This window comes from Tiliqua scincoides, chromosome 2 (genome assembly GCF_035046505.1).
Source record: "Tiliqua scincoides isolate rTilSci1 chromosome 2, rTilSci1.hap2, whole genome shotgun sequence".
NCBI lineage: Eukaryota > Metazoa > Chordata > Lepidosauria > Squamata > Scincidae > Tiliqua > Tiliqua scincoides.
The window spans coordinates 44,496,248-44,510,243 of record NC_089822.1 but is presented as its reverse complement, the minus strand read 5'-3'; the positions used below and the strand labels follow the sequence as shown (position 1 = coordinate 44,510,243).

The 13,996-nt window shown below is 45.1% G+C and overlaps 1 protein-coding gene across 1 annotated transcript in view; it reads left to right on the top strand.

Moving 5' to 3' along the window:
- Window positions 1-13,996, top strand: part of SLCO4C1 (solute carrier organic anion transporter family member 4C1) — a 59,751-nt gene that overhangs the window by 13,535 nt on the left and 32,220 nt on the right. Inside the window, exons 3-4 of the mRNA XM_066612557.1 lie at window positions 10,790-10,987; window positions 13,812-13,908. Of these exons, the coding sequence (XP_066468654.1) occupies window positions 10,790-10,987; window positions 13,812-13,908 (295 nt within the window). The remainder of the gene's footprint in view (window positions 1-10,789; window positions 10,988-13,811; window positions 13,909-13,996) is intronic.

Genomic DNA, 13,996 nt, shown 5'->3' with positions numbered 1-13,996 from the left:
CAGGCAGGAACCAAATATTAAAACTTCTTTAGTAAGATCTTTAACATGTCAAATTTCATTTGAGTAAAACTCTTCTAAGTATTTAATCTGAAGTTCTGAACAATGCCTAATTCTTACTATGTGCTGTATTTGTTTCATTGCTCCTAAAACTTAGGAAGGTGTGTGCTTGGACTGCACGTGATTGCAAAATGGGATTACACTTGCCCTCCATTCCCTCTGGCCGCCCTGATGTCCCACAGGTTGGATGTCATGTTTGCACAGGGATCTATATATGATTGATAGCCCTCAAAATTGTGGGGGATAGATTGTATGGATTGGGCCTGTGTACAGTTAGCCCTTGTCATCTGTGAGTTTGACACCTGCAGATTTGACTCTGCACCCCAGGTACACCAGTGTTGGAAAGGCATTTCCAGTTTTTGGCAAAAACTGGAAGTGCCAATTGGATGCCCTCAGGAGGCTTTCTGGGGCCCAGGGAGGCCATGCGCAGCTTCCCTGTGCCTCAGTGCACCCCACCAAACATGACTGGAAGGTGCTTCTAGTCACATCCAGGAGGTCCTGGAGGGTTTTCTGTATTCACTGAAATTGGTATTCATTTGGGGGGGGGGTCCCCGGAACAGATCCCCTGTGAATACCAAGGGCCCACTGTGTTATCCAATGCACACACATCAGGCAGGTCCAGGGCTGGGGCAACTAAGCCCAGTCCTTGCATGTGCATATATTCCTAGTTGCATCTCTTTGGAAAAGACTTCCTGGCCAAAGTGAACGCAACGACATCTTACAAAACTTGCCCCAACTTGAAATCTACTTTGCATTTGGCAGACTTGCAGGCGTGTTACCACAGAAGGGTTTCAAAAGATGTCACCTGAAAGCATGACATTTTAGTATTTAGCTCTGAGCAATTTCAAAACATTTGTAAAGTTGGTCTTGCAATGCTCAGTAGGTTTGTGGTGGCTTTTGTGTCTGGGGAACCAATCGGTCTCTCAGGAGAAGTTGTTCAGTCCTACTGTAATAGCAGTTACATAAAAAAGCCAACAGTTAATGCAATGCCTCTTACAGAGAAGTGTGGTTGGAACACCCCTTTTGTTCTCTTTTCAAAATAGGATATGAGCTGTTTTTATTTAGATTGGCAGGGATGTTTTAACCTTACCTCATCATGGGAAAAGAAGGATGGGATATATGAGAAGATTATTGATTGGTTTCTTTTGTGGAAAGAAAGATATCTTTAATCTTGCAGTGAATGTACTGTAGTCGTTTGTCAGACTTTCAACATTTTGTAGCCAGATCTGCAGTATATATAAAATCAATTATATCAACAAAATCAACAAAGCACATATATGATCCTGGATGTTTCTAGAATGCTCTTTTGACCATAGCAAATGAACGTGTGCATCTCCTTTGCTTCGTTTTTTTCTTTTCTTTTGTGTGCTCATTTCTGCTGCTGTATTTCCGTTTTGTCAAAACCTCAAACCACATTTAAAATTAACAAGCAATTCATGGGGGACACTGAAAAGAAAATGGGCTGTAAATGCTCAGAACTGGATGCCGAAGTGGATTAGGAAATTCACAATCTTTTGAACCTTTCAAAAGTTCCTGGAGGGTTCATTATTCCCAGTGTGTTTAGAGCAGTGATTTTCAACCTTTTCATTTCATGGCACACTAACAAGGCACTAAAATGGTCAAGGCACACCATCAGTTTTTTAACAACTGACAAGGCACACTATGCTGTCAATGGGGGCTCACATCCTCCATTGGCCCTACTAATAAATAACCCTCTCCCAAATTCTCGTGGCACACCTGGGGACCATTCATGGCACACGGGTGTGCCACGGCACAGTGGTTGAAAATGGCTGATTTAGAGTGTGACTGATAAGCAAAATATTATACACTGTGGTTTTCTTATATAAAGATGCAGTCATCTGATGCTCAGTGCTATATTTTCAGGATGTTATTAATGTTGTAAGATTCAGATTGTGCCATCACATTCATTCCCTTTATAATCAGCAATCTCACATGGAATTAAACTTGTGGGTATATTGTGGCATTGGTAACATAATAGGAAGAAAGAAGACTAACAGCCCAAACCAATGGGTCACTTGGTTCTGGTGATCTGCTGCTGCACTTAATAATAATAATAATAATAATAATAATAATAATAATAATAATAATAATAACTAGGTATTGGCCTTTTCAGCCACACTAGACGCTGTGCCAGAACCACCTTTCAGAGCGCGATACCATAGTCTTTCGAGACTGAAGGTTGCCAATACAATAACTAGGTATTTATATACCGCCTTTCTGGTCATCGAATTACTCGTCTGACTTTATTCAAGGCGGTTTACATAGGCAGGCATTTCTAAATCCCTCAAGGGGATTTTTTACAATCATAAAGGTTCTCTTTTTCAAAAACCGACAACATTTCAGAATGGATCTTCCTGGTTTGGTCTCACTTCTGGTCTCCAGTTCTCCCATGCAGGCTGGCAAGCAGCTCCATCTCTCACATGGAGGGCAGCCAAGATGCTTCTTGCTCACACCAAGAGCAGCTGGAATCACTCAGCTCGGCTTTGTCAGCTGCTTCAAGGTCTCGCCATTCTCAACCATTCAGGGAGCTGCCAGTGTCTTCGAACTGGCGACCTTCTGATGTTATCTTCAGGTTAACGGAGGCTCTACCTTCTAGACCAAACCTCTTGCCCAAGGCTTATGGCACAGTTGATGCCATAAACTTTATGATGGCATAGTTGTTGCCGGTGCTAGCACACTGGCCCGCACTGGCCTGCATGTGGTGGCACAAGGAGTGGTGCATGCCAGAAAAGGTTACTTCTGCGCTCAGCAGTGTGAAGGTAGAACGGGTGGGGGGAGGGGGTGTAATGGGGCAGAGGGAAGGTGACGAGGGGGTTGGGCATATCAGGCCTGGGAGGGGGCCTGGTGAGCGCCACATCCCATCCCCTCTTCCTGAGCTTGATCCACTGACACAGGGCAACGTGAACTTGCACCAGTGATTGAGCTCACACAGGTTCGAGTTGCCCCATTGCAGCTGGGGCTTACCTCACGGAGACTTCTAGCAGTTGAAAATACCACGCAGGATGCAGCTAAGCCTGCACTAGCACCACTGCATTGCTGCACGGGGATTTGCGCTGGAATGAGATGCCCAGCAGCCCATTGTGTCTAGTTATCTAGATTCCTGTAAATTAGGGTTTGTTAAAATGCAGCGAGTTTTTACCACTGAAGCTGGCTGTGTAAATGAAACTTCCATTGCAATCGTATAAATGGTTACTCTGCATTTGGTCTCAATATATTCACTGGACTTATTCCCAGGTCAGTGTGGATAGAATTGCATCCTGCATCAGTCTGCAACTATAATAAAATATTGCTTGTGTCAGAAGTGATTCGTATAAGATCTTTGTTCTCATAAATCTTAAATCGTAAATCTTATTGTTGGTCCTTACTACAAGTGGGTTATGCTGAAATTGTGTTATCTGATTATTCTAAGAATTTCTGGCAGGAAGCAAATATAATCCTATTGCTCTTAATCACGTGGAGTCAATGAGTATAGAAAATATTATATAGTGGGGAAGGATCCAACTTGTTTATATAGCTATCCTACAGAGAACATACCTAAACAGTCCTGCAATCACCCTGCCTCTTGGAAGGGTGCCATTTTTGATTTTGTAACAGGTTGCTGCATTTAATGCAGCAATTTAATACAATTCACGACATAGTCCTTCTGATCTTTTCAAAGTAGAGTCTAAGCATGTGGGGAGGGGGAAGGAAGAAAGGGGGGAATTCCTGAATTTGGGAACCCAAGAAGAGTCCATCTGGGCTGCAAAGGACTAAACTACCTATAACTACATTATAGATAATGTCTGAGCATGTTGAAACATTATACTAACCTTCTTCCCTGTATCTATATAGTGAAACTTACAGGAGATAAAGAGGTTGAAAACAGACAAGATGCAAATGAGGCCATATCTCTTGCTGGTTATTGCCTTAACTAGTATACCAACTGGCTGCCAGGGACTGGCTATAGATTAGGATTAGAAACAAGGCGTATGGGGAGGGGACATGCAACCCTTTTCCCTTGAAGTCTGTTCCCAGTGAAAATGACCCTTCTGAGCCGCTCTGAGTCCTGGAAGAGAAGCCTCCATTAGTTAAAGCAGTTAATGTTCTAGTTCTTCTAGTTACATATGAATATAATTGCAGCTTGTTAATTGAAGCCCTGCCTGGAGAAGAAATGGCTACCAACATGGCACCCAGGCCTAGCCCAAGCCAAGGTGGCACTTGAAACTGTACCGAAATTCCAGTCCGCTTTTTGTTTATTTATCTGTTTGACACGTGAGAGTCTGTGCACAGGAACATCACATGCACAGTCACCTGCTGCATCTTGAAAGCTGACTGGGTGGGGTTAGGCGCTCCCAAAATCCTCTCTGCCCACTCACTGCAGGCACAGAAACAGAGGGAGGCAGTGGTCCTCTTCTGATCATTGGAGAGCTGTCAGAAACAGGCTGGCAGCAGCTGAGTGGAACAGGCATTTGGAGGGTGCACTTCCTGCCAGGTCACTGCCTCTCCCAGCCTGCTGGCTGAAGCAGCTGATTCAGTCTGCCTAATGGGTGTGGCTGTCCCTAATTGCACCCTTGCTGTGTAATCCTTGGCATGTTTCAGCAGAAACGTCCCCACAAGTAGGCATTGGCATCACACCATTGCAGGATGTACACCTTTCAGGGAGTAAGTTCCATTGGATTTGATGGGGTTTGCTTCTGAGTAAGCATGGCAGGATCACATTGCAGATACCTTCCTGGCTTGCCCTGTTACTTCACTCTGTAGTCCTGTGCATACTATCACTGAACACAGTGGGGCTTTTTTCAAAGGAAACCGGTAGGGATCTGGCTGCATAGGAGTGGCAGCAAAAAAAATGCTTTGTAGAGTGTGCCTGGTACTTTTGGTGTCTAAAATTTCACTCTGTGGCTTTTTGGGACAATAAAAATAATATATAACACTATGGCTGCAACCCTAACCACACTTTCCTGAGAGTAAGCCCCATTGAACAAAATAGGACTTACTTCTGAGTAGACCTGGTTAGGATTGTGCCCTATGTTTTGCATTTTGAAGTTTGGAAAGAGACCCTGATTATGTTTCCTCAGAAGTAAGCCCCCTCTTTTTGATTGGACTTATTCCCAAGTATGTGTGTACAGATACTCCCAAGTAAGTGTGTATAAGAGTAAGTCACAGTTGTGTTTCTCAGTAAATATATCACGTATGCTTCTATTAGAATTTTTTTCAAAAAAGTTTTAGATTGGTTGAGTCCTCCTTAACAGCAAGGTGGTATAAGCCACAACCATCTGTGCGCTGGTATTTGTCCAGTAGTTTTCTGTAGCAGTTACCTAAGATTGATCTTTGGCATGCTAAGGTGTAATCTGGCATAGGTATGTTTTGGAGTAGGCAGCTGCTGATTCCCAGGTGGTGGAGAAAAAAAGAATGTGGGCAAGATCAGGAAGGGAAGCATTCCAAAAAAATGCTCATTTATTTCATCTGAATGTCTGATTCCACCACCTAGGCTGGTACCAAAGCATTAAAAACATGTGTATTTGCGTGAATATGGCTGGACTCCAAGTATTTGTAGATGATACACCATTCTTTAGCCCAGGTCAACCTGACCTGCAAAAGCAATTCAGAATTCAGACTGATATGGTTGCATGGTGGACAGTCTTCTTATAGAAAACACATGGAAAACACTGCAGTCTTTTTAGACCAGTCTGCAGTATTAGGTATGTGTTATCAGTTACAAAGGGGTATTGTTTGCAGCCGTTCATGAAGCATTCCTGTCTTTGTAACATCCTGACTGCTGCAGTTAGTTCCATGTGGGATGCCTTTGAAGACTGGAAGCTGCAGCTTGTCTCTTTGTGAAGACAGGAAGATAAGAAAATATTTCAGCCAGTTCCAGTCAGTGGAGCAGAGGACACCTGGTGACAAGGATGGGCCAGTTGCTGGTCAAGTAGTGTGGAAGGGGGTGAGCAGGCACAGGTTTCAGGACAGCTTGCTGACTTATTGCCTTCCCCATCCCACCACCTGATGCCCTCTACTGCTAGGATGCCCTGTAGCAGGTGAACTGTTCGCATAGAGGTGCTTGGAAACCATTCATTAGTATGAGAGAAACTTAAGGGCAAGTGCCTGGGGGAATCTGCAGTGGCATCCAAGCCTGTCTTGCTTAACCTCAATGTACGGCTGTTCTGCCAGATTCCCACTCCAAGCCTCACTTAGGGAACTTATGCCCACTCTCAGCTAATTAGCTCCCCTTTCGTTCCCCAACAATGGCCCCAGTTCTCTACAGCAGCACTGCTAGACTCCACCACCAGGGTAGCTTGCCTGTTTAAACCTTCAGGGACCCAGTTCCTAAGGCAGCAGTCCTTCCCGGTATAGCAGCATACCTCAGCTCTCCGCAGCCTGGTCAAGTAGTCCGTTAGTCACAAAGTCAGTCAGAATATCAAGGGCAAAGTCAATAAGCCCAGTCACAGTCTGAGGTCAGATTCCAAAGTCAGTCAGTCCTCCAATCTGCACTCCTTCTACAACCCACAAAACCTTCCTGCCTCAGGTTCTCCTTATATCCTTAGGCAGGGCCTTTTTTTCTAATGGAAGGGGGGGGGACGGAGTTCTGGCACCTTTTTGCAGGGGCCCCTCCCCTTCAGAGGCATTCCAGGAGGGGGAGAGCCAAACAGAGGCATTTGCTGGGGGGGGGTGCAGGTTGGGCGGGCACCTGGCCCCTGCCTGACCGTACAACAACCCCCTCCTGCCCCCATCTCCAAGCTCTTGCCTGAGCCCAGTCTGCCTCCCCTCCCCCCACGCTCTGCTTCCCCGCACAACTTCCAAGCTGGTGGAGGGCGTGGGGGACATGCGCTGACACTGAGGAGGAGGGAGGATGGACGGACAGCCAGCCAGCCAGCCAGCCAGCCAGGGAGATGGGCTGCGGCACCCATGGAATGCCCAGGTACTGGCTTGGCGGAGGAGGAGGGGAAGGAAGCTGGCTGGTGCAGCCTCTGTGCCAATCTGCAGCATGAGCCTAGGCGTGTCTACTCAGAAGTAAGTCTATTATGCTCAATGGGGCTTGCTCCTTGGAAAGTGTGCATAACCTTGCAGCCTCAGAGTCCAAGCCTATGCATGTCTACTCAGAAGTAAGTTCCATTGTGTTCAATGGGGCTTACTCCCAGGAAAGTGTCATAGCCTTGCAGCCTGAGTAGACAGGCAGAGGAAGGGCTCTGAGGCTGCAGTCCTCTCCACACTTTCCTGGGAGGAAGCCCCATTGACTCTAATGGGACTGACTTCTGAGTAGACAGGCACAGGATTGGGCCCTGAGGCTGCCATCCTATCCACAGTAAGCCCCATTCACTAAAGTGGACTTCTGAGTAGACATGCATAGGATTGGGCTCTTAGGCTGCAATCCTAGGCACTTTCCTGGGAGTAAGCTGCATTGACTAGAATGAGACTTACTTCAGAGTAGACATACCTAGGATTGGGCTCTTAATCCTGGCAGAGATATATATCTGCACCCGTTTTCACACGCTAAGGGCAGGTGAAAAGGGATTCTATGTGTGTACAACGTGCTGTCCAGCCTTGCCAGAGATCCTCCTCATCCTTCCCCCACAAGCATGCCCTCTGCCAGCCAACCATCGTTTGCAGCTCCTCTCCAGCAAAGCACAGCAGCTGCTCAGGGCAGCAGAGAACATACAATTGCATGCCAAGCACCTTCCCAAAGACACAGAGTATTCTGATACCTGAATTAAACCATATTTAATAGCTTGTTTGCAAACGTAGCTGTTTCTATGTGCACCTAAGGACCCCTCTCGTGTAAGAATTCCTTTTTTGTTCTTACTCCCACAGTTGCTTAGAGTAATTTTACTACATGGAACTCATGTAAGCCATTTTTTGGAATCCATTCACTGCTTCCTCTCCTCGAAGTAGTGCCACACTACATACTACACGCTACAAGTGCACTTGTACAGTATTTTCCCCCATGTGTAGAAAAAGTAGCTAGGGGGAAGGGGATGTGGAGATTGACAGCCCAATCCTATGCATGTCTACTCAGAAGTAAGTTCATCTTTAGGGGGGAAGCACATAAAAAATATTTTATTTCTCCAATAAAAAATGGTTTAAAAATAAATAAATAAAAGATTAACAAGTTGTGAGTTCCTGCACCTTTTTTTTAAAAAAACAAAAAAAGCACTGTCTTTAGGTACCTCATTGCCTCTAGTGGCTGCAGCTGTGCAGCACACCCTTTACTGAAAGCCCAGGCCTTAACTCTTAAAGGGGCCACTGCAGACACCACATTCTACCTCCTCGCCAGATCTTCAGAGATTCCAATACAATGGCACAGGCCCAAAATGAATGCTTGTCATGCACCTTTATAGGGAAAGAAGTTCTGCAATTGGAGCATTATAGCAGAGGAGAGCAAACTCTGTCCTTGATGCTTTGTGACCTGGGCCCTGATGACAGGAGCATCCTAACAGATACCGTGAGAATTGCTTTACATTTTTTCACCTCTGGAATCCTTGCAACACAGGTGTGCCCTGTTTCCATGGGGGTTCCATTTTGGAACTTTGGTTCCAAAGTTACATGAAACTGTGGATATGGGCTAATGCTTACCCTCACTCTCTGGAGCTGAGGGAAGCTCTACTCCCCTTGCTTCTGGACAGTCCTTGTAGCCCAGCAGTTAAAAAAACACAACTTTAGGTTTCTCCAAGAAACCAAAAGTGACGTTTTTAATGCTCGCAGACCTGATCTGTGGGTAAGTGAATCTGCGGATACGGGATCAGCAGATACGAGGTTCCCCCCTGAAGTCAGTTCCTCTGATGGGCATGTTGTCAGTACTGTCATGTTTCACTCTGAGAAAATGATATTCATTGCTTGGAATACTTGGAATATACTACTTGGAATAGAGAAAAATTCACTGCATCAGCAATTCATCACTTGGAGGAAGATCAGGTGCCCACAATGTGAAGACATCACTTTGTTTTCTCTTCGCATCCCCGAACCCCACACATGTAGTCAGGTGAATGGTGCTTTACTAAATGATTTTTCTGATATTGTTAAATGGGAGCTCCCTCTAGTGGTACTTCATATTATTGTGCTAATACATGTGCAATCTGATCTGGTATTACTGGTTGTAGAAGGACTTTGCTTGTCTTGGAAGCACGCCTTCAGCAGAAATGTCATTTCTCCTGCGCTCAATTTTTTTGGTTATATCTGCTTTTGGAACCTGTTGTCAAAGGAGCTTCAGAAATATGTGATATTTAAATCATGGCAATGATTCAAAATGAAATCTTATCATTGTTGCATCTTATCATCATCATCATAACTTTACCTTTTGTGTTGTTATTACTAATGAAAAATATCTATATACTGCTTTTAAAAAATTCACAACATGTTTTACATAGCTAAATAAATGCAGATAATTCAAGTATTCAGTAAACAAGGGTATTCAAAGCAGATCTCATACATTATTTTGGTAATTCTTACAACTGCTCTGTGACATGTCAGTATTATCCCCTATTGTAGAGGGGGATGGAGGGAGCATTGAAGCTGAAAAATTGTTTCATTTTTTCCCTTTGATTCAAGATGTGATAGTAAATGTGTTAATTTGCCCTGCATGAGACTCTTTCTTTCTGACTGACTGACTGACTGACTGACTGACTCAATCCTAACCCCTTATGTCAGTGCTTTCCAGCACTGGCATAGCGGTGCCAATGGAACATGTGCTGCATCCTGCAGTTGGGTGTCCCTTCCTCAAAGTAAGGGAATGTTTGTTCCCTTTCCTCACAGTTGCATTGCCCTTATGTCAGAGCTGGAAAGCACTAGCATAAGGGGTTAGGATTGCGCCCTAACTAACAAACTGTGATGGCCCCATTCTGGAGCATGGCATGGAAAGAGATTTAACCCTTTTCTGCCTGCCAGCAGACCTGATCCAGATAAGATTACCCCTGCAACTGCTTTTTACCAGTAAACATCAGGGCGAAACAACTTGTCCAGCCATGTCTTGTCAGTTGTCTTGAGGGGTTCTCATTCATGCCCATGTGGCCGTTGCCACTCAGGTTCCATTCTTAAGGGAAGAGTCATCTCAGACTGAATGCTTCTCAGCTCCTCTCAGTGGGAAGCTCTTCTGAAAATGCTGATGAAGCGACCAAATGCTGGTCATAAAATTCCCTGTTTTTTTGAAGAAGTGCTGACCTGCAGTCAGTGGTGGTTCAGCTTTTGGAATAAAAGCCCCATGGAGTCCTCCAATGGTGTGTGGAAAGTGCGTGCACGCACCAGCTGCTGCTCCATGGTGTCTGGGAATCAGACATCAGACGGCCGCAAGTTCTCTTTCCTGTTGCCACCTGCAACAACAACAGTGGTGGTGAAGGAGAGCTCTTGTCTGTCCACTGCCTGGTTGGCTTTCCCTGGTGGAAGTTTGCCAGGCAGCACTGAGGAGAAGTAAGCAGTTCTGTTTCCTCCCTTGTTGTTTACATTCCCAGATGTCTCAGCCTCTGATGCAGAATTGATGATGGGACATCTGGGAATTGTAAAATGGCACTGGGGGAAGAAGACAATAAGTGTGGTGCTGCCATTGCTCACCCATAATTGCCAATAAGCATAACTATGGGCCTTGGTGGGGAGCAGCAGCTGGTTTTCACTGCCTCCTGTGCTGAACAAGGCTCACATATGGAGCTACACTTGCCTGCAGTGCTTCATGGTGGGAGAAAGTACTCTGTGTTTATTTTCTTTAAAGTCAGATATTTCATTTACTGAACAATGCCTGTATTTCTAGAGACCTGCCCAGTGACTGCAACCAAAAAACATAATGCCACCATGTGTGCTGCTAAACCCAAATCTACACTTTCCAACTACTTCTATGTCTTTATGCTGGGACAGCTGCTAATGGGAGCAGGTGGAACTCCCCTCTACACTCTGGGAACAGCATTCATTGATGACAGCGTCCCCAAACACAAAGCATCTGTCTACATAGGTAAGCTCAGCTACACTTTGTTTTTTGAAATTGCTGCTTATCTTGGAGGTACACCCACTTTGGGAAGCCGTGTGCAGCATCGCTCTGAGATTTTTCTTTGCTTGCTCATGATGACAGTCCAGTACTCAATAGCTTTGCAACAATCTGGAAACTTTTCAATGTCTTTGCTTGTTTGAGAAGGTGTCACGTTTAGCACATTTTATTTTTTTGCTGAGTAGATTTGATGTTAATGATGGCTTCATCCCCCCAGAACAATTGTTGCAATAGAGGATTTACAAGATGTACCTTTGCTGTGTGTGGAATTGATTGATTTCCTCAACTCCACTAACAGTCATCTCTCTTATTGACTGTAAAACTTGCCTTAAAACCCACCTTTTCTTGGAATCCCTTGGCCGAATCCTGTAGTCCCCATACAGTTTTGCAACTAAGCCTAAATACGTGTCCATGAAATTCTTGCATATTTTCCCCTGGTTTTCCCATTTCTCTCCCCCTTCCTCTGTTGTTTTCCTTGTGATTATTTTTATTTTTTACTGTGTGGCAGAGAGCCATCTTCTCATTCTTTCTCAGCTGTCCCCTATATGGATGGTACTATATTAATAGTACTGTAATAACAATTTGACCGTGCATGGGTATCAAAAGGAATAACAAACAAAAGTAACAACTGCAGAAACAGTGACAGCCAGTCCCATTGAGTCGCTAGCTGCTGAGGGTCCAATCCTATCCAACTTTCCAGCACCTGTGCAGCCACAACGAAGCCCCAAGGTAAGGGAACAAATGTTTCCATACCTTGAGGAAGCCCCTGTGACTGCTTCTTCACCACAGGATGCAGTACACACCCCATTGGTACGGCTGCACCAGCACTAGAAAATTGGATAGGACTGGGCCCTGAATTTTCTCCCTTTAGAAGACTTCCTCTGCAGCAGAAAGCAAGTCTCTAGTAGTGGTTTCCCACATCAGATAGGAAAGAAGCATTGTACAGGAACTGTTGTAATATTCACCACTACCAGCTCTTCCTTACATTCTTTTTACGTCCAAGCTCTTGAAGTGAAAATTGATGCACTTGGATCCAGATTTTGGAAGTCTCCTTCCATTTTTAAGAACCTATTGGATCCCTGGAACTTCCTTCCCAGCAAAGGAATGATCAGAAGTCTCTTTCTTTCTTTTTGTCACTAGAATAATGCCTTCTTGGGGAAATTATTTGCTAGGCTAAATCCTGGCCTTCCTTCCCAGGCAGGTGAATGTGGACTGGCTTGTGTGTCTGAGAGGGCATCAGGGCATGGTGGGTGGGTGAGAGAATCATACAGGAGAATTCTTATTGCCCAGTACTTTGGACTGACCCAGGACAATTTTTTCTAGCTATTTCTGTGTGCAGAAGATTTCTGTTTGGAGTTTGAATATTTTTATGACTGTTTAGCATGATTTTCCTGCAGCCATTTCTGGACTTTGAAAGCACTTTATGCAAACACACACAGGAGGTTGTAGGATTGTGTTAGCAGTCCCTAGCTCTGACATATGTTGATTTGCTGCTCTTGTGTGTTCAATTGTGCCATCACAACTGTGACAAAATGGTTACAGCTGTGGAGGATTTCCCCTCCAAATTCTGAGATGCTTCAGATTCCAAGGAGAGCTAGCCAATTAGAGAGCTGGGAAGATGGGGCCAGAAAAAAGATCACCTGGGAAGATGGGGCCAGAAAAAAGATTGCCTGAGGACATTTTCTTGCTCTCTTCTTTGCCCTTCTGACTGAGCAAGTCAGGGAGAGCCGACTCTCTGGGGATCAGAGTGGAAGGCTGCTGGGAAGAGCCCCCAGGTACATAGAAAGGGACCAAGTATCAGCCAGGAGCATTAGGTTTTGTTTATACTAGTTTGGCATCCCCATCCAGATGTTGAGATCTCTTGTTCCCTTAACTCAGGCTAGGCTGGGTTAGGATCCAGGCTCTCAATCTAATCCAGCAAGGCTTGCGTGTGTGAGGCTCCCCTGCAGAGCCAGCACCATTCAGGGAATGTTATCCTGTGAGGAACCAAGCCTGTTTACATATTTTTCCCCACATCTGTTAATAAAAACTTTTTTGCTTACAACCCTCTGCCGTATTCTGGGATCTGTGGATATGTCAGCCACCCTGCTCTGCAGGTACTATTGTCAGAGTGAGGGCATTTTAACAACCCTAAATAGTATTCTGGGGAGGGGTATTGCCCAGGGAACCCCTCTTGGGCTGGTGGCAGGGGACTTGATCTACCAAGCCTTGTCCCACCAAGTTGCACGTCCAACCGATTGGAAGAGTGGGGGATGGGATGGGAGTGAGCGCTTGGCACTAGGCATCTCTGCCCTGGATTAGCAGGTGGTTGCTAAAAGTCACACCACCTTGCATGACAAGGACCCTTGCCTAAAGCAGTACGCACTCATGCAGGGATTGTAGCCACAGTCAAACACATATGACATTTTGCCACAGTGATACTGCTGTCCTCATCACATTCCCTCTACATGCCTTGTCTGAAAAGAGCTTTTATGGAAACCAAATGAGCAGAATATGTGTTTTCACTTCTCAGCTGTTTGTCCATTTCAGACTGGAAGTAGTAGCCAGTGTGATGTAATGGTCGGAGAAGTGTCAGATTAGAACTGGAGTGGTCCAGGCTCAAATCCCCATTCAGTTATACATTTCTGGGTTACATTGGGCCCGTCCCTTTCTCTCCCATCCTAAGGTACCTCCTCAGGATTGTCATGGGGATAACAAGGGATGCGGAAGAACCGTGTGAACTCTCCTGGGCTCCTTGGAGGAAGGGTGGGATATAAATGTCATCAATAAATGCAGTCTTCCTTCTCTCTAGGAATTGGTTATGCCATGTCGTTGTTGGGTCCTGCTTTTGGCTATGTGTTAGGAGGACAGTTGCTTAATATCTACGTTGATTTTGATCGTCGTGTAAGGCAAGACCACTTTTTTATTTCTTTCATTATACCAATCCTCCAGTTCTTATCTTTGTTTTGTTTAAACAGGAATTTTACTGAGCCTTGT